This window comes from Pituophis catenifer, unplaced genomic scaffold (genome assembly GCF_029215685.1).
Source record: "Pituophis catenifer annectens isolate HBS135680 unplaced genomic scaffold, rPitCat1.0.hap2 SCAF_43, whole genome shotgun sequence".
Lineage (NCBI taxonomy): Eukaryota > Metazoa > Chordata > Lepidosauria > Squamata > Colubridae > Pituophis > Pituophis catenifer.
In genome coordinates this window covers 50,364-72,089 of record NW_027256923.1, presented here as the reverse complement: position 1 = coordinate 72,089, position 21,726 = coordinate 50,364, and the positions used below count along the sequence as shown (strand labels likewise).

The 21,726-nt window shown below is 46.2% G+C and overlaps 1 protein-coding gene across 1 annotated transcript in view; it reads right to left on the bottom strand.

Annotated features, from left to right (window-relative positions):
* RBM19 (RNA binding motif protein 19) overlaps nt 1-21,726 on the bottom strand; it is an 84,596-nt gene that overhangs the window by 30,050 nt on the left and 32,820 nt on the right. Inside the window, exon 22 of the mRNA XM_070956501.1 lies at nt 3,789-3,894. Within this exon, the coding sequence (XP_070812602.1) occupies nt 3,789-3,894 (106 nt within the window). The remainder of the gene's footprint in view (nt 1-3,788; nt 3,895-21,726) is intronic.

The following is a 21,726-nucleotide window of genomic DNA, read 5'->3' as shown; positions in this document are numbered from 1 at the left end:
TGATTCAGTTTTCATTTGGGACAATGACTGGATCCAGGAGCATTCCGTTCCGAAAGTCAAACCCCAACAGAGCCTTTACAAATTCCTGTAGCCGCGTCCTCCTCCTGCTGCAATTGAATGGCAGTACCAAATTAACAGAGATCGTAAAACTGCCACCTAGCGGTTGGCAAGCGAGCTGGTGTAATTGTGCAACCTTTGTGTAACGCACACCTGACAACTGCAGGCTTCAATGTCATGAATAATTACAACAGCCACAGCCTCGGGAGCCTAAGAAAATGGATCTATTCCAGCAAGTATTATAAGTTGGTAATAAAGCCATTTGTGTATCAACGTCGTTGTTTACCAACCATGAGTCGCGGTGCGATTAGGGGAGCGCAAAACATTTATATTTCAAATCTAAAAGACTCCGCTTGGGGAGTGAAACGTTTCAAATATTCTGAGCCCCAGCAGAGCATGCTTCGAACCGGAAACAGCTGTCTGGATTTTGGAACCCTTCCAAAAATGATCAAGATGGGATGTTTCCAATTGGAAAGGGTTTCAATGTGATCAGTTTTGCTAATCCTCAATACGAGCCAATTGCTGAGTGTCTACATTTTTTGATCGTGCGTCCAGGGCTGGCAATGGCCGTCAAGTGTGAAAACCGGTCATAAGTCCCCTTTTCCGGTGCCGTTATCACTTGGAATAGTTATACACTAAATCCATGCTTGTCCAGTCGAAGGTCTACCCGTACATTAAGAGCGAAGGGGCCATCCACACGAGTGTGCAAACAACCCAACAGCACTGTTGGCAGGGTCTTGTGAGCTGACACACAGATGTAAGCCGGGCAGGGCCTTGTGGGCTTGAACACAGATGTAAGCTGGGAAGGGCCTTGTGGGCTGACACACAGATGTAAGCTGGGAAGGGCCTTGTGGGCTGACACACAGATGTAAACCGGGCGGGAACCGTCTGGGGTTCTACCATGACAAACATCGTAGATCAAGCATGGAAGCCTCCGAGGTCACCTCCCCGGGGGTTCCCCCAGCTCACCAGATCTAAACGCTCATAATTTGGCGGATGGGGTCACTCCATCTCCTCTTTCCCCATTGCCCTATTAAATGCTCAGCCCGGCAAATCCGGAGGGAGAAAACCATTAGTGAGAGACACAAAGAATCGACAGCATTAGAGGGGTTGATAGATTTCTCATTCTTTCTCCAAAACAAAAGGGTGATCAGAGCAGAGGGCATGGCCAAGGCATGGCAGCTGAGCCTTTTCTGCCAAAAGAGGGAAGATTCATTTCTTAGTTGGAGGGTTTTTTTTTTTGTTGTTGTTGTTGTTGGGAAGAACTGTTGACTTTTTAATGCCGTCCTTCCGCACCGCGGAGGAACAAACGGTTGCGGAAAAAAGGAAGGCAACAAACATTACAATAGACTAACCAGGCTTTCTTCCTCTGAACAGGAGCTACACACAAAAACATCCGAAGCAACACTCGGTTTTATGTGCCTGAGTATTCTTCTCTTTAGATACTTGAGGGGTGGGTTTTCCGATACAAGCTTGAATAGCAAACAGAAATTCCAGCTTCCCCCCCCCCCAGGGATATCACTATATTACACCTACTTTTATAATATATATACTGTACATATACATATACATATACATATACATATACATATACATATACACATACACATACACACACACACAATCTCTCTCTCTGTGTTTATCTATCTATCTATCATCTATCTATCTATCTATCTATCTATCTATCTATCTATCTATCTATCATCTATGCATCTATATCTATCATCTATGCATCTATATCTATCTATCAATCTTCTCTCTCTCTCTCTCTATTACCTATATCCTCTATCTATCTATCTATCTATCTATCTATCTATCTATCTATCTATCTATCTATCCTATCTATCATCTATGCATCTATATGCATCTATATCTATCATCTATGCATATCTATCTATCTATCTATCTATCTATCTATCTATCTATCTATCTATCTATCTATCTATCTATCTATCTAATCTATCATCTATGCATCTATATGCATCTATATCTATCATCTATGCCTATCTATCTATCTATCTATCTATCTATCTATCTATCTATCTATCTATCTATCTAATATCTATCTATCTTCTATCTCTCTCTCTACCTAAAAGCACCTTTGGGACAACCATAGACATTTTATCCTGGTTATGTGGGAGCTGAGACATTAGACATGGCCCTCTTTATTTCAGCATCCTGAGAAAGATCATGTTTTTGCTTGAATATTTCTGTTCTGTTAGTCCCTCGGAATAAAAAATATGGTTTCTATGATAAACAGCTTCCTTTTGGGATTGGAAAATATATCTGAAGGGCTGTTTGATGCTCTCCAAATTCCTTTCGCCTGTATGGTGTAATTATACAGAAGGGAAGGATACTTTAAAAATGGGTCATCTTGGATTTGCTATGAATATGGTAAAGTATGCAGATGAGACTTCGTCATTCTCTGGGCTTCCTTTTGTCAAGGGTTATATCAGAATAAGGGCTGGCTGCCTTTGGAGAAAATACTAGGGTAGGATGTTTTCACAAATGTTAAGAACACATGCAGACGTACGGCGACTCCTCGACCTCAGACGACAATTGAGCTCAATATTTCTGTTGCTTTAAGCGAGACATTTGTTAAGAGAATCACGGCAGTTGTTAAGTTAGTAACATACAGTAGTGGAAGCCAAAATTGTGGAAACCTTTCGGGAAAAGTGTATTTTTGAGGTTGGATGGCTAATAACACTGCTTTTTTTTTTTTTTTTTTTGCGTTTCAAGATCATCCTATTCCACTGCTGGAAAGGCCGGGAATAGCCCAAACCTTAACCCAATTGAAAATCTATGCAGCTGACTAAAGAAACTGGTTAGTCAGAAGCGACCCAGCAATAAAACCCAGTTAATAGAAGCCATCCTTCAATCTTGGTTTCACATTAGAACAACTGCAGAACACAAAAACTTGGTTCACTCCATGGGAAGACGTTGTAAGGCCATAATTCGTGCTAAAGGTGACCCATCTAAGTATTAACTGACATGGTGATAATTTCTGTATATCTCGTTTTTTCTATGGTGATAATTTTTGTATATCTCATTTTTTCTACGTGTTTCACTTTTCTTCTTTATACTGTAACTGCTATTCTAATAGCAAATCCTTCATAAAAGTAATGACATGACATTCTTGATTAAATTATCTTTCCATTGATATATAATTTTATGGTACTACTCCCAAAGAAAGTGGTGTTATAAGCTAGTTTTAGAAAATACACTTTTCCCAAAAGGTTCCCACAATTTTGGCCACTACTGTATGTTGACCGCAGCAAGACTATGGTATGCACAAAAATGGAAGGACATTTCGATTCCTACCAGAACTGCCAGAAGGCAAGAACAGTTAAAACAAAAGGGGCGACTCGGGAGTAAGGCTTGGAGATGATTAGCCACTCCCATAATACTTAAAAAAGAGGAGCAAAGGCACGTGGGCCTTTGCAGGAAGCAACGTTGTTAATTCTGTGCAGTTTAAAGCCTGAAGCTCTATTTGATTCTGGACTCCGCGTGGCTTTGCCAATGAGGTCTTTGGCAGCGTGTCAAGGGAGATCAAGGTAGGTGATTATCAGCCTTACCCTGAAGGACTCTTTACAACTATTTGGGACTCATCTGTGAATGAACAGAATTCACAGCTGTTAAAATAAAACAGGTTTTTAGGACTTCTCGTGTGTTTTGCTGATTCAGGAAGCCCAGGTCAGAACAGGGGGATGCGTGCAGAAGCGTTCCCTCACCTTGGCATCCTGCTTGGTCAGGAAATCCACAAAGCCGAAGCCGCGATGAGTTCCTGTTCCAAACATTTTCTTCGGCAGGCGGACCGTCTTCAGCTCTCCAAAGGTGCTGAGGGAGGAGAAGAAGAAGAAGAAAAAGGAGATGAATATCTAAGTGAAAGTCCAAACCTTTGGAGCGAGTTTCTCAAAGAAACTAACAGAATGACAGAGTTGGAAGGGACTTTGGAGGTCTACTAGTCCAACCCCCTGCTATTGGAGCATTCATAACTTCTGGAGCAGGGGTGGGTTCTAAATTTTTTTACTACCGGTTCTGTGGGCGTGGCTTATTTTGTGGGTGTGGCTTGGAGGTCATGTGACTAGGTGGGCGTGGCTAGCTGGTCAGAGTCATTTCTGGAAGGTCCTCGCACTTACGACCAGTCCTCGACACTTACGACCCGACTCATTTGTTTGCTTTTAACACTGATCAGCTGTAGGGCGGCCCTTTGAAGCCCCGCGGCAAGAGTTTAAACAGTTTTTTTTCCCTCTAGTCATCAGCTGGGACTCAGGAGGCAGCAATAGATTGGGGGTGGGACCAAATAAAAGGTAAGAATAACGTGGGTGGGTGGGTGGGTGGGTGGGAGGGCGGGGGGGGCGGGAGAACCGGTTCGGTGACGTCATATCGTCACCGCTAGCGGCTTGGCCGAACCGGACCAAACCGGGAGGAACCCACCACTGTTCTGGAGGCAAGTTGTTCCACTGATTTAATTGTTCTAACTGTCAGGAAAGTTCTCCTTAGTTCTAGGTTGCTTCTCTCCTTGATTAGTTTCCACCAGTTGCTTCTTGTCCTGCCTTCAGGTGTTTTGGAGAATAGCTTGACTCCCTCTTCTTTGGGGCAGCCCCTGAGATATCGGAAGACGGCTATCATGTCTCCCCCAGTCCTTCTTTTCATTAAACTAGACATACCCAGTTCCTGCAACTGTTCTTCATATGTTTTTGCCTCCAATTGCCTAGAACAGAGGTCCCCAACCCTGGGACTGTGGCCTGGCACTGATGTGCAGCATGTCAGAAATTGGGCCACACAATCAAGCAAAGTCCCATCCGTGGGATGCAGGCATCACACAAACCACATCCCCTCCAGCCCACAGAAAAAAAACTCTCTCCGTGGACCCGGTCCCTCCTGCCCAAAAGGTTGGGAGCCTCTGCCCTAGAATGAGCCTCCTGACGAAATTCACGTTTGCCCCCATATTACGCTTGGCCTGATCTCTGAATTAGCTACTTTTTTTCTACGTTTGCCCAACGCAGCGAACCATAAAGGGATGAGATGGGCTCGCGGGGTGCCCGTTCCATTCCAAGGGAGAATAGGAGCAAAGGTCTTGCGTGCAACTTTCTTAAGTCAGCACTGCTGAATCTTGTTATTTATTTATTTTTTTGTTTGAGAAGAAAAGCACTCTGTATACAGTAGTCCTCGACTCACGATTGTTTATTTAGTGACTGTTCAAAGTTACAATGGCACTGAAGAAAGGACTAGACTTCTGGACTAGCAATAATCTATGGCTCTAGAATAGAATAGCCGAGTTGGAAGGGACCTTGGAGGTCTTCTAGTCCAACCCCCTGCCTAGGCAGGAAACCCTACGCCACTTCAGACAAAGGGTTATCCAACCTCTTCTTAAAAACTTCCAGTGTTGGAGCATTTACAACTTCTGGAGGCAAGTTGTTCCACTGATTCATTGTTCTCACTGTCAGGAAGTTTTTCCTTAGTTCTAAATTGCTTCTCTCCTGGATTAGTTTCCACCCATTGCTTCTTGTCTTTCCTTTAGGTGCTTTGGAGAATAGCTTGACTCCCTCTTCCTTGTGGCAGCCTCTCAAATATTGGAAGTCATTTAACCACTGTGGCACGACAGGTCGTAAAATGGGGCGCAACTCCCTTAAACAGCTACCTCTCTTGCTTAGCCACAGAAATCCAGAGCTCCATTGCGGTCGTAAATCGAGGAACACACACACACACACACACACACACACACACATATATGCAAGGAGGGGAAAGTGACACAATTCGTCGGCCGATTCTCCGGCAAAGCAGCGGTTTCTCCCGCCGCCTCAATTCCACGTCAGACCCATTTATCAACCCCGATGTGTGCAAATCGGAGATCCATGAATATTTGATGCGCACTCCGACCGGAAAGGTGCGCTGTTTTATCCGACGTTCTCCACCCCCAACCAAAAGCACAGGGCTCGGGGGGGGGGGGGAAGCCGCCGGGCACGCACATCTGGGAATCAACACGGTGAAAAGTGTTGTCAACGCTCTCGTGGAAACGATAGAAAGCTAAATCCGAGGAGTTAACCCCTCTGCGCCGACGGCATGACCAAGCATCCATCTGCCGAATTTCGTCGGGGCGGTACGGCGGATAAGTGGAATATGATGAAGCCTCTACATGAATCCACACGTTTTCCTCTCTTTCTCGCACTCTCTCTCCTCGGAGTCCCTCCCTGGCCGCCTCCTCGTGGCCTCCGCTCGCCTTTCGGCATTAACACACACATACACACACAAACAGCAAAAGTCAAGCGGAGAAGCCGTGTTGAAACAGCAGCTTGAAACAAGCTGGAATCTCGCAAGAAGGGATGGAAAAAAAAGGAACGCGCGCAAAAAGTCGGTGGCTTTGCTCGTTTGCAAAAAAACACACACCCAAAAACGGGTTTGCTCGTTATAGAAACCCAACCCCGCTCTCAGCTAGGAGCCCCCCCCCCAGCCCGTGCTTTCCATCTTGTCCTTTCCACTTTTGATTAGCATTCAGGAGGGCGCCCTCGAGATGCAACGGGGACTCAAGCCGTGCAGACCCCCAAATCCTGGGGCTCACCCCTGCCGATGGGAATCTGCGCGTCTCAAGAATAACAAGAGTTGAGAGGGACCTTGGAGGTCTTCTAGTCCAACCCCCTGCTTAGGCAGGAAACTCTACACCACCTTCGGACAAATGGTTGTCCAACCTCTTCTTAAAAGCTTCCAGTGTTGGAGCATTCACAACTTCTGGAGGCAAGATTGTTCCACTGATGAATTGTTCTCACTGTCAGGAAATTTCTCCTTAGTTCTAAGTTGCTTCTCTCCTTGATGAGTTTCCACCCGTTGCTTCTTGTCCTACCCTCAGGTGCTTTAGAGAATAGCTTGACTCCCTCTTCTTTGGGGCAGCCCCTGAGATATTGGAAGACTGCTATCATGTCTCCCCTAGTCCTTCTTCTCATTAAACTAGACATACCCAGTTCCTGCAACCGTTCTTCCTATGTTTTAGCCTCCAGTCCCCCAATCCTCTTGGTTGCTCTTTTCTGCACTTTTCCTAGAGTCTCAACATCTTTTTTATATTAAAAATCTGTATGCAGTATTGTAGGTATGGTCTTACTAAGGCTTTATAGAGTGAATAGAATAGAATAGAATAGAATAGAATAGAATAGAATAGAATAGAATAGAATAGAATAGAATAGAACAGAACAGAACAGAACAGAACAGAATAGAATAACAGAGTTGGAAGGGACCTTGGAGGTCTTCTAGTCCAACCCCCTGCTTAGGCAGGAAACCCTACACCACTTCAGACAAATGGTTATCCAACATCTTCTTAAAAACTTCCAGTGTTGGAGCATTCACAACTTCTGGAGGCAAGTTGTCCCACTGATTAACTGTCAGGAAATTTCTCCTTAGTTCTAAGTTGCTTCTCTCCTTGATTAGTTTCCCCCCATTGCTTCTTGTCCTGCCCTCAGGTACTTTGCAGAATAGCTTGACTCCCTCTTCTTTGGGGCAGCCCCTGAGACATTGGAACACTGCTATCATGTCCCCCCCTAGCCCAACCCTCTGCTCAGGCAGGAAACCCTATACCATTCCAGACAAATTGTTGTCCAATCTCTTCTTAGCAGCTCTTAGCAATTCCCTTACTGATCTAGTAAAATTTTGCTACGGGGTCCTTGGTGCTCTCTGAGCTTGGTTGTTTTCTTGCAGATGTTTCGTTACCCATCTAGATAACACCATCAGTGCTAGAAGGGAATGAGGTTTCTGGGGTGGAGGAATTAGAGGAGGAGGAGGAGGAGCAGACTGTAGTCCTTAGTGCTCTCTGAGGTTGGTGGTTTTCTTGCAGACGTTTTATTACCCAACTAGGTAACATCATCAGTGCTAGAAGGGACTGGGGTTTCTGGGGTGGAGGAGTTGGAGGAATTAGAGGAGTTTATTATTATTATTATTATTTATTGAATTTCTATACCGCCCTACTCCCGAAGGACTCAGGGCGGTGCACAGCCATGAAATAAGTTGGAGGAGGAGGAGGAGGAGGAGGAGGAGGAGGAGGAGGAGGAGGAGGAGGAGGAGGAGGAGGAGGAGGAGGAGGAGGAAGACGGAGACTGTAGTCCTTAGTGCTCTTTGAGGTTGGTGGTTTTCTTGCATACGTTTAATTATCCAACTAGATAACATCATCAGTGCTAGAAGGGAATGAGGTTTCTGGAGTGGAGGAGTTGGAGGAATTAGAGGAGGAGGAGGAGGAGGAGGAGGAGGAGGAGGAGGAGGAGGAGGAGGAGACTGTAGTCCTTAGTGCTCTCTGAACTTGATGATTTTCTTGCAGACGTTTTATTACCCAACTAGATAACACCATCAGTGCTAGAAGGGAATGAGGTTTCTGGAGTGGAGGAGTTGGAGGAATTAGAGGAGTTGGAGGAGGAGGAGGAGGCAGCTGTAGTCCTTAGTGCTCTTTGAGGTTGGCGGTTTTCTTGCAGACGTTTTATTACCCAACTAGATAACAGCATCAGTGCTAGAAGGGAAAGAGGTTTCTGGAGTAGAGGAGAAGGAGAAGGAGAGGAGGAGGAGGACTGTGCTGTGGGCTCATTAACTTTTGAGTTCAATTTTCGTCGTTCAGTGATCCTTTTTTTTTTTATGCCTTTTTAAGATTTTATTGTACACCATCCAGAACCTTACCGCGAGGGAAACTGGACAGTTCTTAAAAACAGCATCAATACATAATACAATTTTAAAACATCACAGGTGGGGGAGACCAATGAGAAAAGGATGGCGCCGAGCCCCCCCAACCACCCCAAATCAAGAATTCCAACAGGCTTTCCCCCTACCCACCCACTTCAGCAGCCGAGTGGCACGTTGTCGGAGAGAACAATGGGGTAACTAAGGACTCCCAGACCGGGGACGGGCAAGCTCGCCCCCCCCTCCCTTTCCCCCGCTGTGTTGATAATTAGAATCCATAACACGGCCATAGACATCTCCCAAGCTGCGAAAATGAACGCTTTCATGGCCCTCCCCCCCACCCCCCCCCGAACAATCCTCCTCCGAGCCTGAGTGAGCCACTCACACCTCTTTTCCAATTACGATATTCACCTTTTAAGGAATCAGAGGTGGCACCAATTACCCTCTCTGGAGCTCGTGGGTGCCCTGTCTACGAAGAATAATTTATGTTTTGATCAACAAGGAGAGTTCTCACATTTCTAATTTGTTATGGGGGCAAGGGATGGGGTTTGCTCGGGCGTGGGCGTCTGGGGAGGGGTGTGGGTGGGGAGACGAGGGGGGGAGGAGGAACGAAGGGAGGAGGTAGGATGTCCTGATGGGACCGTCAGGACGGATTCTGGGTTTTTTGTTTTTTCCTCCAGCAGCCTCAAGTGGCACGAGTGTGCGAGAGTGCCCTATTTGTATGCAGATGCGGGTGTGAAAAAGAATAATTGGGGAGGGGGTGTGTGACTCTTCTCCCTGGGGACGGGGGGGGACGGGGGACGGAGAACAAGCTCATGCCAGCAGGCGAGCCGAGACATGCTTTCCGAGAGGAGACGAAGACATCCGACTCTTCGTTCTTCCAATTTCATTTTGAGACTAGCATCGGTGATGTTACCCACTTTAGGTAATGAGACTAGAACTCACGGTCGCCTAGTGGCTGGCCCATAGCTTCCCAAGAAAACAAAGAGAGCTCAAGAGAGCACCAAGGGCCACTCCCAATTTCATTTTGTTGCCTTTCGTGCCTAAGGCGTGACTAGAACTCATGATCTCCTAGTGACTGGCCCATAGCTCCCCAGTTGACATTCATGCCTAAGGTGGGACTAGAACTCACTGTCTCCTGGTGATTAGCCCAAAATCACCCAATTGGCTTTCTTCGCCTAAGGCGGGACTAGAACTCACTGTCTCCTAGTGATTGGCCCATAGGAACCCAGTCAACTTTCATGCCTAAGGCGGGACTAGAACTCACTGTCTCCTAGTGATTGGCCCTTAGGCGCCCAATCGACTTTCATGCCTATGGGAGGACTAGAATTCACTGTCTCCTAGTGATTAGCTCAAAATCACCCAGCTGGCTTTCATGCCTAAGGCAGGACTAGAACTCACTGTCTCCTAGTGATTAGCCCAAAATCACCCAGTCGACTTTCACGCCTAAGGCGGGACTAGAACTCACTGTCTCCTAGTGGTTGACCCATAGGCGCCCAATCGACTTTCATGCCTATGGGAGGACTAGAATTCACTGTCTCCTAGTGATTAGCCCAAAATCACCCAGTCGACTTTCACGCCTAAGGCGGGGACTAGAACTCACTGTCTCCTAGTGGTTGACCCAAAGTCACCCAACTGATTTTCATGCCTAAGGTGGGACTAGAACTCACCGTCTCCCGTTGATTCGCCCCAAAATCACTCAGTCGACTGACTTTTCCTACCTAAGGCAGGACTAGAACTCACAGTCTCCTGGTTTCTGGCCTGATTGCCTTAATCACTACATCTAACTGACCATTTTGGGGGCAATTTCCCCCCCCCCTCCTAGCACAGATCTAATCCAACGTTTGAGCAGGTTAAAAAAAAAATGCTGTTTTTCTCCTGGCTTCTGAATTACCTGGATATCACTGCTCATCCTTTTCAGTTTTTAACCCTTCGGGCTTCTCCCGCCTTTAAACTCAATCCTTCTCTTCTGCACTGCCAGAAAATTGTCTTAATCTTTGGCAAATTGTTCTCTTTTTTTTTTTTTCCTCCCCATCGTGCACACAATAAATGGGATGATGGGGGAGAGATTATTTTGTCCTTCAGCGCCGAACGATGCCACGGATCGAGCGAGTCTCGCTGTGGTCGTGAAAGGCTTTGCGGAGTTTTCTTCTTCCCTTCCTTCCCTTCCAAACAGCCAACTGGCTTCCTTACAAGAATCCTGCTACATATATATATATATATACACACACACCATACAGGCAGTCCTCGATTTACGACCATAATGGAGCCTGCTGGGAAGGTTGCAGAGCGGCTCATCGGGCGGCTAAGCTGATTTTGCAACCTTCTTTTTTTTTTTTTGGCAGCTGTCCTTAAGTGGACGCTGCGGTTGCAAAATTGAACCGGTCGCTTGGTACGAGTTTGCCGGAAATCAGAGGGAAACACAGGTTTCTGGCGAAAATAGCGATAGCACTTAAGATTTATATACCGCTTCACAGGGCTTTTTACAGCCCTCTCTGGGCGGTTTACAGAGTCAGCCTGTTGCCCCCCCCCCCAACGATCTGGGTCCTCGTTTTATCCATCTCGGAAGGATGGAAGGCTGAGTCAACCTTGAGCCGGTCAAGATCGAACTCCTGGCAGTGGGCAGAGTCAGCCTGCAATACTGCATTCTAACCACTGTGCACCATGGATGGATGGATGGATGGATGGATGGATGGAAGGAAGGAAGGAAGGAAGGAAGGAAGGAAGGAAGGAAGGAAGGGCAATAGCTTTTAGACTTATATGCCGCTTTACAGTGCTTTTACAGCTCTCTCTGAGTGGTTTACAGAGTCAGCCTCTTGCCCCCCAACAATCTGGGTCCTCATTTTACCCACCACGGAAGGATGGAAGGCTGAGTCAACTTTGAGCCAGTCAAGATCGAACTCCTGGCAGTGGGCAGAGTCAGCCTGCAATACTGCATTCTAACCACTGTGCACCATGGATGGATGGATGGATGGATGGATGGATGGAAGGAAGGAAGGAAGGAAGGAAGGAAGGAAGGAAGGAGGAAAGGAAGAGCAATAACAATAGCAATAGCAATAGCACTTAGACTTATATACCGCTTCACACTGCTTTTACAGCCATCTCTAAGCGGTTTACAGAGTCAACCTATTGCCCCCAACAATCTGGGTCCTCATTTTGCCAACCTCGGAAGGATGGAAGGCTGAGTCGACCTTGAGCCTGGTGAGATTCGAACTGCTGGCAGTTGGCAGAGTTAACTTGCAATATTGCTTTCTAACTACTGTGCACCAAGGAAGGAAGGAAGGAAGGAAAGAAGGAAGGAAGGAAGGAAGGAGGAAGAAAAGGAAGAGCAATAGCAATAACACTTAGACTTATACGCTGCTTCACAGTGCTTTTACAGCCCTCTCTAAGCAGTTTACAGAGTCAGCCTCTTGCCCCCCAACAATCTGGGTCCTCATTTTACCCACCACAGGAGGATGGAAAACTAAGTCAACCTTGAGGTGAGAATCGAAGTACCAAATTGCAGGCAGCCGGCAGTCAGCAGAAGTAGCCTGCAGTACTGCGCTCTAACCACTGCGCCACCGTGGCTCAATGTTGTGTCACGGGATGCTGCAAATGGCCATAAATCCAGGCCAGATGCTGAGCACCCCGCAATGCAGTCACAGGACATCAGCAGGGGCTGGGAAGACAAGGCTGGGACTTTGAAACAGGGTCGTAAGTAGGTTTAAGGGGTCCATCATAAACTTCAAACGACCGCTAAGTAGCTAGTCGTAAGACGAGGACTGCCTACACTCATTATCGTCTTGATTTTGTCCTGGTGTGGACTCATTGTAGGTCAAGGAATTAAAAGTCCTATCCTAGCCTATCCTCAATTCTAATTCTAATTCTAATTCTAATTCTAATTCTAATTCTAATTCTAATTCTAATTCTAATTCTAATTCTAATTCTAATTCTAATTCTAATTCTAATTCTAATTCTAATTCTAATTCTATCCTATCCTATCCCATCCTCCCCTCCTATCTTCCTGTCCTATCCTATCCTATTTTCAGGATCAGTCAGCAGTCCTCCATCTTGGGTTCCCTATCTTTACCCTAAGAACAGAAACCGGGTCTCTCTTCCCCCCCCCACCCCCTACCCCCCCCAAGAAATGACAGGTTGGGGGTGGGTGGGAAACACCCCAGGAAGAATGGTGCAATTGGCATGAAAGCTGCCGCAGCTTTAACCGTGCCAGCTTCGTTCCCCCTGCCCACCCCCCTCCCCACCCCTCCTAACGTGTTTCGGATTTTGCCTGTAACACCTTCCTGGTTCGGCAAGATGTCACAAGGCAGGTGGGATCGTCTTGATTAAGAAGAAGAAGAAGAAGAAGAAGCAGAAGAAGAAAAAAAAAAAGGCAGCGGCGAGATATCGTAATTAGAGCGGTCATTAGCAACTCACGCAGCAGAGGGTCTTGTAAATGAAGTGCAGATTTGAGTCTCTTTTTCAACTCACCGGGAATAGGAACAGTTAGTCCGATTATTAGTTAATGGGACCAGTTTCTTAGAGAGCAGGAAATGGGGGAGGTTGGGAGACAGTTAAAGTGGGGGGTGGGGGGGAAATGGTAACGAAGCCAGTGATATTCGCTAAGAAAAGGCAATGCTAACTCTCTTTTTAGCCTTGCTTACGACCATAATAGGGGACGCGGTGGCTAAGACGTTGAGCTTGTCGATCGAAAGGTCGGCAGTTCGGCGGTTCGAGTCCCTAGCGCCGCGTAACGGGGTGAGCTCCCGTGACGTGTCCCAGCTTCTGCCAACCTAGCAGTTCGAAAGCACATTAAAAATGCAAGTAGGAAAATAGGTACCACCTTTGGTGGGAAAGGAACAGCGTTCCGTGCGCCTTTGGCGTTGAGTCATGCCGGCCACATGACCACGGAGACGTCTTCGGACAGCGCTGGCTCTTCGGCTTTGGAACGGAGATGAGCACCGCCCCCTAGAGCCGGAAACGAGTAGCACACATCTGCAGGGGGAATTTTACCTTTACCTTACGACCATAATGGAGCTGTTCTGACCCAGCTCCCAAACACAAGAAACCCTCTTTTTAGTTAAATAAATGTTCCCTTTATTATTATTATGCAGCAGCCCCAGCAAAAAAGTTTCTCTCGATGCAGTCTGTCTGGCAGGGAGATGAATAGTTGTCTGCCACACCTATTCATCTCTGCTCCCTGCTTTTATCCCCAGAGCTAGGGTGGGGCTTCGCTAGCAGCAGTGGCTCTTCCGTCCCAAGGACCGGCCCATAGATTTCCACTGCTCTCCTCTCCTCTGCCTTCTGTGCATCTGTGCATCAGGCACTGGACCCAGCTGTTCCTCCTCCTCCTCATCAGCCACCTCCAGACCTGTTGACTCTCCATTTGAGAACTGACGGATGGTCTAGGCTCTGCCTCTGTCTCTCTCTCTGACAGCTCCATTCCCTCTCCCCCCTCGGAGCTCTCAGATTGCTGAACTAGCAATCAGCTGAAGTAGCTGCAGTACTGCACCCTAACCGCTGCGCCACCTCGGCTCTGTATATATGAATAATATCTTTATCACCCTTGCAAAGTTGGGGAGCAGGAGTGGGGATGGGAAGAGGAAGTAGGTGTCAGACTTCGATGCGATCTCAAAGTAAGTGAATTTCCAAACTGCCAATCTTTAAGGAAATCTTTTCTTTAATTGAGCACAGCCACCGGATCATGACTCGATGCGGACAAGACTGACCTTTTGCCCCCCAATCCCTCCCTTTCCGATCCCCAAATCTCTGCTTCTCATTGGCTATCTTCCAAGTCATTCTCCGGACTTCTTGTCTCGTCATTTCCCAGGAATGTCCCTCCTCCTCATTTCCACGACAACCCGACTTCAAAGGGATTTAGCAGGCAAAAGTTCAGAGCGTATCTCTCTCCTCTGCTCTCTATGCCAGCGTTGAGGCGCTGACAGTAGGTATATCTAGCCTAATGTAGGGAAGGGGGGACATGATAGCAGTGTTTTAATATCTCAGGGGCTGCCCCAAAGGAGAGGGAGTCAAGCTATTCTCCAAAGCACCTGAGGGCAGGACAAGAAGCAACGGGTGGAAACTAATCAAGGAGAGAAGCAACCTAGAACTAAGGAGAAATTTCTTGACAGTGAGGACAATTAATCAGTGGAACAATTAATAATTTGCCTCCAGAAGTTATGGGTGCTCCATCACTGGAGGCTTTTTAGGAAGAGATTGGACAGCCACTTCTACAAGATGTTACAGGGTCTCCTGTTTGAGCAGAGGGTTGGATTAGAAAACCTGCAAAGTCCTTTCCAAGTCTGCTATTCTGTTAATCTGATTTTTACAACCTTTTTTTGGACAAATCTTGAGACTAACTAAGATTCGTCCTAGGTATTCTGTTACTCTGGGGTGATCTGGAAAATTTGCCATCCGCGCAAGTCGAAAAACATCCCATAAAGCTCTGCTTTGTAGCAAAATCGTAAATTACATCAGCTGCTATCGCTTGCTGCCAGAAGGCGGCTGTTGAGATCCAAAACTTTTGTCTAAAGACAACAGTCGCATTGTTGTGTGGTGACGCACACTGTACCCATTTCAGACATCCGTACAACATCACAATGCGCATAGCGAAGGGGGGAAGCTGGCTTGGAAATGTGGTGATACCAGTTTCATTGGTCATCCCTTTTCCTTGTGCCCACAGTAGATAGAATAGAAGATGCAGATGATACTAAGCTGGCAGGAATAGCTAACACCAGGGTGGATAAAAACCAATTATTTTTTTAAAAAAAAATCAGATTTTTTTGATTTAAATCGGATTTTTTTTTTAATTTTTATTGAATTTATTTTAATAAAAACTTTTGGGGTAAAAATCTATCGTAAGATAGTTTTCTATTTAAGATACATAAATCATTTAGTTGATTCAGCATGAAATGGAGCTTAGTTCTGTAGCAGGAGGCTGTATATTCTGCAACACTGAGACTATCGGTGAGTCAACAGCGGGTCAAAGGAGTAGCAGAGATGACAGTTGCTCTTTCAAAATTATGATTTAAATCGAGTTGATTTAAATCAAGCCTTTTTACTAGTGATTTAAATCATGATTTAAACTGTGATTTAAATCAACTCGATTTAAATCAAATCCACCCTGGCTAACACCCTAGAAGATAGGCTCAAGATCCGGATGGATCTTGATAGACTTGAACACTGGGGCCTGTCTAACAAAATGAAATTCAACGTAGAGAAAAGGAAAGTCTTCCACTTAGGCAAGAAAAAAACAAAAGTACACATATGGATTGGGAGAAACCAGGCTTAATAGCAGTGACTGTGAGAGGACAGCACAAGGAAATAACAGCCAATCAGTTAATAGCCGGCCATCAACACCCCAATCAACAATTAAAAAGCTACACACAACCAGGCATCACATAAATACTGGGCATCGAATAGCCCATGGCACACACTCTGCTAGAACGAATTTTCCTGAGGATGGGTTCCAGCATGAACTCAAAAGCTTAGAAGACCAAACCTCTCATCCTGGTGACCGACCCAGATTGGATCCCGTTAAGGAAACATTTGCAAGCAAGCCACTGAGGTCCGAGAGTGTTCTGACTTAGGCTCCCTTAACAAGAAGGGAGGCAGGAATTGATCCCGGCAAAACCTCTTTTATTTACAGGACTGTGAATTACGTTCATTCACAGTCAACAAGGTTTGTCCAAGCAGTTTTTCAAAGGAATATTTATCGACACAGACCTTATCTCGCTTGGAAAGATGCCACGTTAGCTTGTTTCCAACCGCAGTACAAGGCCAAACTTGGCACAGAGTCTCTCAGTCACGGAACGAACGAATTGTTTCCTGCAAAAGGCCACTCCCCGTTCGCTCCTCTTTTATTTCCTATGGGAGGAGCCAATCACCGCTAAGGTGTGGCTTTACTCCCGAGTCGACCCTGCTTTCTGAGTTGTTCTTGTCTTCTGGCAGCTCTGCGCATGCGCACACTGGGAATAGGCTCCAGCTGTTTCCCTGCCTCGCTGCTGACTAGCTCCCTCTCTGCCTCCAATGCAGACCCTCGTCCGAGCTTTCCCCAGCCCCCAGGACTGGCCCAAGTTCCTCCCCAACCTCCTCACTGTCCGACTCTGCTGCCAGCTCTGCTGGCCGCCAGCGGGCCACAAGAGAGAACACCGAGGACTCCACAGTCGTATCCCATCTCTCTCCACACCCAAAGGAAAGGAAGGAGAAAAGAGAAGAGATGGAGGACTAGCTGACCACCTGTCAAGACTTCCCCCTTGGTGAAGAAGACCAGGCTCAAAAAGAGCTGAAATGGAACCGCCCCACGTTGTCTTGCTTACTTGACTGTCATCCCTCCTCCCAATTGTTCCTCCTTGACAGCTTCTCTTCTGCAGCTGGAGAGATGAGAATGACACATTTGGGTAGGAGTGGCTGCTGTACTACAGCCGCCGCAGTAATTGAGCGCGACTGAGCCGGCTCTTGGAGAAGAAAGCTCAGCGCGGAGGGGATGCAGGAGAAGGTCATCAGAAGCTTCGTGGGGGACTTCACAAAGAAAAAGATCCGCCTTCTCTGATGGGTAGGGGGCTCTCTCTAACCCCAATTCCTAAATTTACAGGGATGCTGGAAAAAATTGCCTCTCAGATGGCACCGAAGTAGTTCGAATCCCAGAAGGGTATGGCTAGCTGATGAGAGCTAAATAGCTTGAAATAGATTCTATCCTAAGGATAAAGGTAAAAGTTCCCCTTGCACATATGTGCTAGTCGCTCCTGACTCTAGGGGGCGGTGCTCATCTCCGTTTCAAAGCCGAAGAGCCAGCACTGTCCAAAGTCATCTCCGTGGTCATGTGGCCGGCATGACTCAACGCCAAAGGCACACGGAATGCTGTTCCCTTCCCACCAAAGGGGGTCCCTATTTTTCTACTTGTATTTTTTACGTGCTTTCGAACTGCTAGGTTGGCAGAAGCTGGGACAAGTCACGGGAGCTCACCCCATTACGCGGCACTAGGGATTCGAACCGCCGAACTGCCGACCTTTCAATCGACAAGCTCAGCGTCTTAGCCACCGAGCCACCGCACCAACCATAGCTTATTATGAACCTGGGCCCAGCTAAGGACAGAATGAATAAGTTTAAGAGGCAGTCTTACGTTTTACACAATTCATCCCAAAATATTCAGCTTATTTAGCCTGATCAGCTTCTCCTCTATTTTGTTTGCTTTTGGGACCGTCCCATTTTAATTACTGTGGATCTAACGCCTTCAGCGATGGGCAAAATATCGGGAAAAATGAGTTTATTTTTGAAAGAGAGAGAGAGAGAAACAAACTGCAAAAAAAAAAAAAAAAAAAACGTTACAGGTTTCGTGTTCATCAGGCATACATTGCTTTGGTTCGAAGCACAGGTGGTCCTCGATTTACGACCACAACTGAACCCCAGATTTATGCCGTCAAGTGAAACAGTTGTTAAGTGAGTTCTTCCCCCAGTCCCCAACCTTTCTTGACCCGGTTGTTAAGTGAATCACTGTGGTTGATAGGTTAGTAACTTGGTTGTTAAGTGAGTCTGGCTTTGCTTGTCCGAAGGTCACCAAGGGGGAATCATGTGACTTTGGGACACAGTAATAACGGTCATAAGTAGGAACTCCTTGCCACTTGATTTTGATCACGTGACCATGGGGGGGGAGGGGTGCTGCAAAGGCTGTAACTGTGAAAAACAGCCGTAACTCTCTTTCTTCCGTGCCATTGTAACTTTGAATGGTTACTAAACGGACCGTTGTAAGGTCGAGAACTACCTGCACGTTGTTACAAAACTTGCTTCGGCAATTTTGAATTTTTTTTAAATAAGAGCCTTTTTTTTTTTAAAGACATTTCTAAATCGAAAACTTATTACGACTTTGATGTTGGCTTTCTCTAATTCCTCCCCCCCCCTCCCGGAACTGGCATTGACTTCATTAATTGCTTTAACGAGGAGAATAAGTAAGAATTTGCAGAGAAGATCAAATGAATGCAAATCCACTAAGGTGAAGAGAAATCTCATTAAGCGTCTCCATTAAAGAAATGAAGAAGTCTTGGAAATTAAAAAAAAAAGGGGGGAAAAAAATCTTTAGAAATGAAGGAATGTCGGTCTATCCTCTCCGGGGCCTTCAAAAATCAGAAAAATAATCCCAAGAGGCTAAAAGAAGCCAAAAGTCCCCCAAACTATCTTAAGAGAAGGAGAAAAATAAACTCTTTGTTTTCTAGCTAAACAGCTGTTTCAAATACAGGCAAGTCCTTGAGTTACGGCCACAACGGAGCCCCAAATTTTCCGACGCTAAGCCAGACCTTTGTTAAGTGAGCTTTGTTCTTAAGTCAAAATCAAATCAAGTTTCTTAAAATCAAATCAACGTTTGTTACAGTCAAAGACCGGGGACCAGAATTCTTAACCGAATTCCCTGCTGTTGGTAAGTGAGTCACATGGTTGTTAAGCGAATCTGGCTTCCTTCCCCGCCGACTTTGCTTGTCAGAAGGTCGCAAAAGGGAATCACGTGACATAACCCCCCACCCAACCCCACCCCGGAGACACTCTGACCCTCATAAATACGAGCCGGTTGCCAGCTGAATTTTGATCACACGACCATGGAGATGCTTGCAATGGTCGTAAGTGTGAAACACGGTAACAAATCACTCTTTTTTTTTCAGTGCCGTGGTCGCTTTGAACTGTCACTAAATGAAGTGTTGTAAATCAAGGACGACCTGTATTCCGAAGAGGCTAAAAGGGGAACAGTAAGCCAAAAGAGCCTTGGTAGTACAGTGGTCTAAGGCACCCTGTTATTAAGCTGGTTATTAAGATCAGCTGCCTGCAATTACTGCAGGTTGGAATCTCTCCAGGCTCAAGGTTGACTCAGCCTTCCATCCTTTCTAAGGTAGGTGAAATGAGGACCCAGTTTGTGGGGGCAATAAGCTGACTTTGTATGAATATACAAAAGTATGAAGGCTATTGCTTAACGCATTGTAAGCCGCCCTGAGTCTCCGGAGAAGGGTGGCATATAAATCAAATTAAAAAAAAAAAAAAAAAAAAGACTCCCCCCCCCCAAACTATCTTGACGGAAAGGGGAAAAATAAAATTGTTCCAAAGCATCTGAAGGCCAGACAAATAATAATGGGTGGAAACTGATTCAACCTGGAAATAAGGAGGAATTTCCTGACAGTGAGAACCATCAACCCATGGAACAGAAGTTGCCTTCGGAAGTTTTGGGAGCTTCATCCCTGGAAGCTTTCAAGAAGAGACTGGACTGCCATCTGTTGGAAAGGGTGTAGGGTCTCCTGCTTGGGTGGGGGGTTGGACTAGATGACCTACAAGGTCCCTTCCAACTCTGTTAATCTGAATTTATCTAAAATGATCAAAGGCCTGGAGGCTAAAACCTACGATGAACGGTTGCAGGAACTGGGCATGGCTGGTCTAGTGAAGAGAAGGACCAGGGGAGACATGATAGCCGTCTTCCAATATTGGAGGGGCTGCCACAGAGAGGAAGGAGTCAAGCTATTTTCCAAAGCACCTGAAGGCCAGACAAGGAATAATGGACGGAAACTGAACAAGGAGAGATTCAAGCTGGAAATAAGGAGGAATTTTCTGACAGTGAGAAGAATCAACCGATGGGACAGAAGTTGCCTTCAGAAGTTGTGAGAGCTTCATCCCTGGAAGCTTTCAAGAAGAGACTGGGCAACCATCTGTCAGAAATGGTGTAGGGTCTCCTGCTTGAGTGGGGGGCTGGACTAGATGACCTACAAGGTTCCTTCCGACTCTGTTCATCTGTATCTGTTTTCTAGCTAAACAGCCATTTCAAAGACTTCTTCCGTTCCCATTTGCCAAGCAGGAAAAATACACGAATGTTCTTAAGAGGTATAATCTTCGGCCAGAACGAAATGTACCATCTTGATACTGTGAGTTGAAAGAAATCAGTGCGGTGACTGTACTGGCAATGAATGGCATTATCTCGAGTTTTATCAACCCTTAGGATGGTTTTTTTTAAAAAAATATACCGTCGTTTTGTAGTGTTTCCCCTTTTAAAAGGGTTGCCTATTTTTTGTTCTGTTTATATTTGTTTTCACGGTGGCGATAGCACCAAGATCGCGAGAAGTGATTTTGTAAATTTTTCTTTGTATTTTATATATAGATTTAAAAAAAAACAAGAAAGGAAAAGATTGGACAACCTCCAAGGTTCCTTCCAGCCCGTAAAGGTAAAGGTAAAAGTAAAGGTTCCCCTCGCACGTATGTGCTAGTCGTTCCCGACTCTAGGGGGCAGTGCTCATCTCCGTTTCAAAGCCGAAGAGCCAGCACTGTCCGAAGATGTCTCCGTGGTCATGTGGCCGGCATGACTCAATGCCAAAGGCGCACGGAACGCTGTTACCTGCCCACCAAAGGTGATCCTTATTTTTCTACTTGCATTTTTTATCTGCTTTCAAACTGCTGGGTTGGCAGAAGCTGGGACAAGTCACGGGAGCTCACCCCGTTACGCGGCGCTAGGGATTCGAACCGCTGAACTGCCGACCTTCCGGTCGACAAGCTCAGCATCTTAGCCACTGAGCCACCACACCCAAGAGTTGAGCGAATGGCCATCGTCCTACAGCTTCTGAACTATCGCCCCTTTCCTCCCATGGGCACTTGAAGAGTCCTCAAGAAACCTCTTTCCTGAGACAGGGAAAACGAAGTAGAAAAAAAAATAAGCCTGAGCACAAGAACAGCAAGGAAAAAGAAGAAACGATAAATGAAAAAAAAAAGGGTGGGGGGGGGAAGAAAGACCATCAAGCCAGCTAGAAAACAGATGCTGCCGTGCAATTAGAGCAGAAATTCTTCGCTTGCAACCATCTGGGCATCCGAAAACCCCTCTTTTTTTTCGTGATTTTATATATATTTCTTTCCTGGTCTATCTTTTCTTACAACTCATACCATTTTCCATTACAACTTTGCAGGAGATCTTAAAGGATAAAGTCATTTTCCCTTTATGGAAAACACAAATCGGCAGCAGAATAGAGTAAGAGAGTTGGAAGGGACCCTGGAGGTCTTCTAGTCCAACCCCCTGCTTAGGCAGGAAACCCT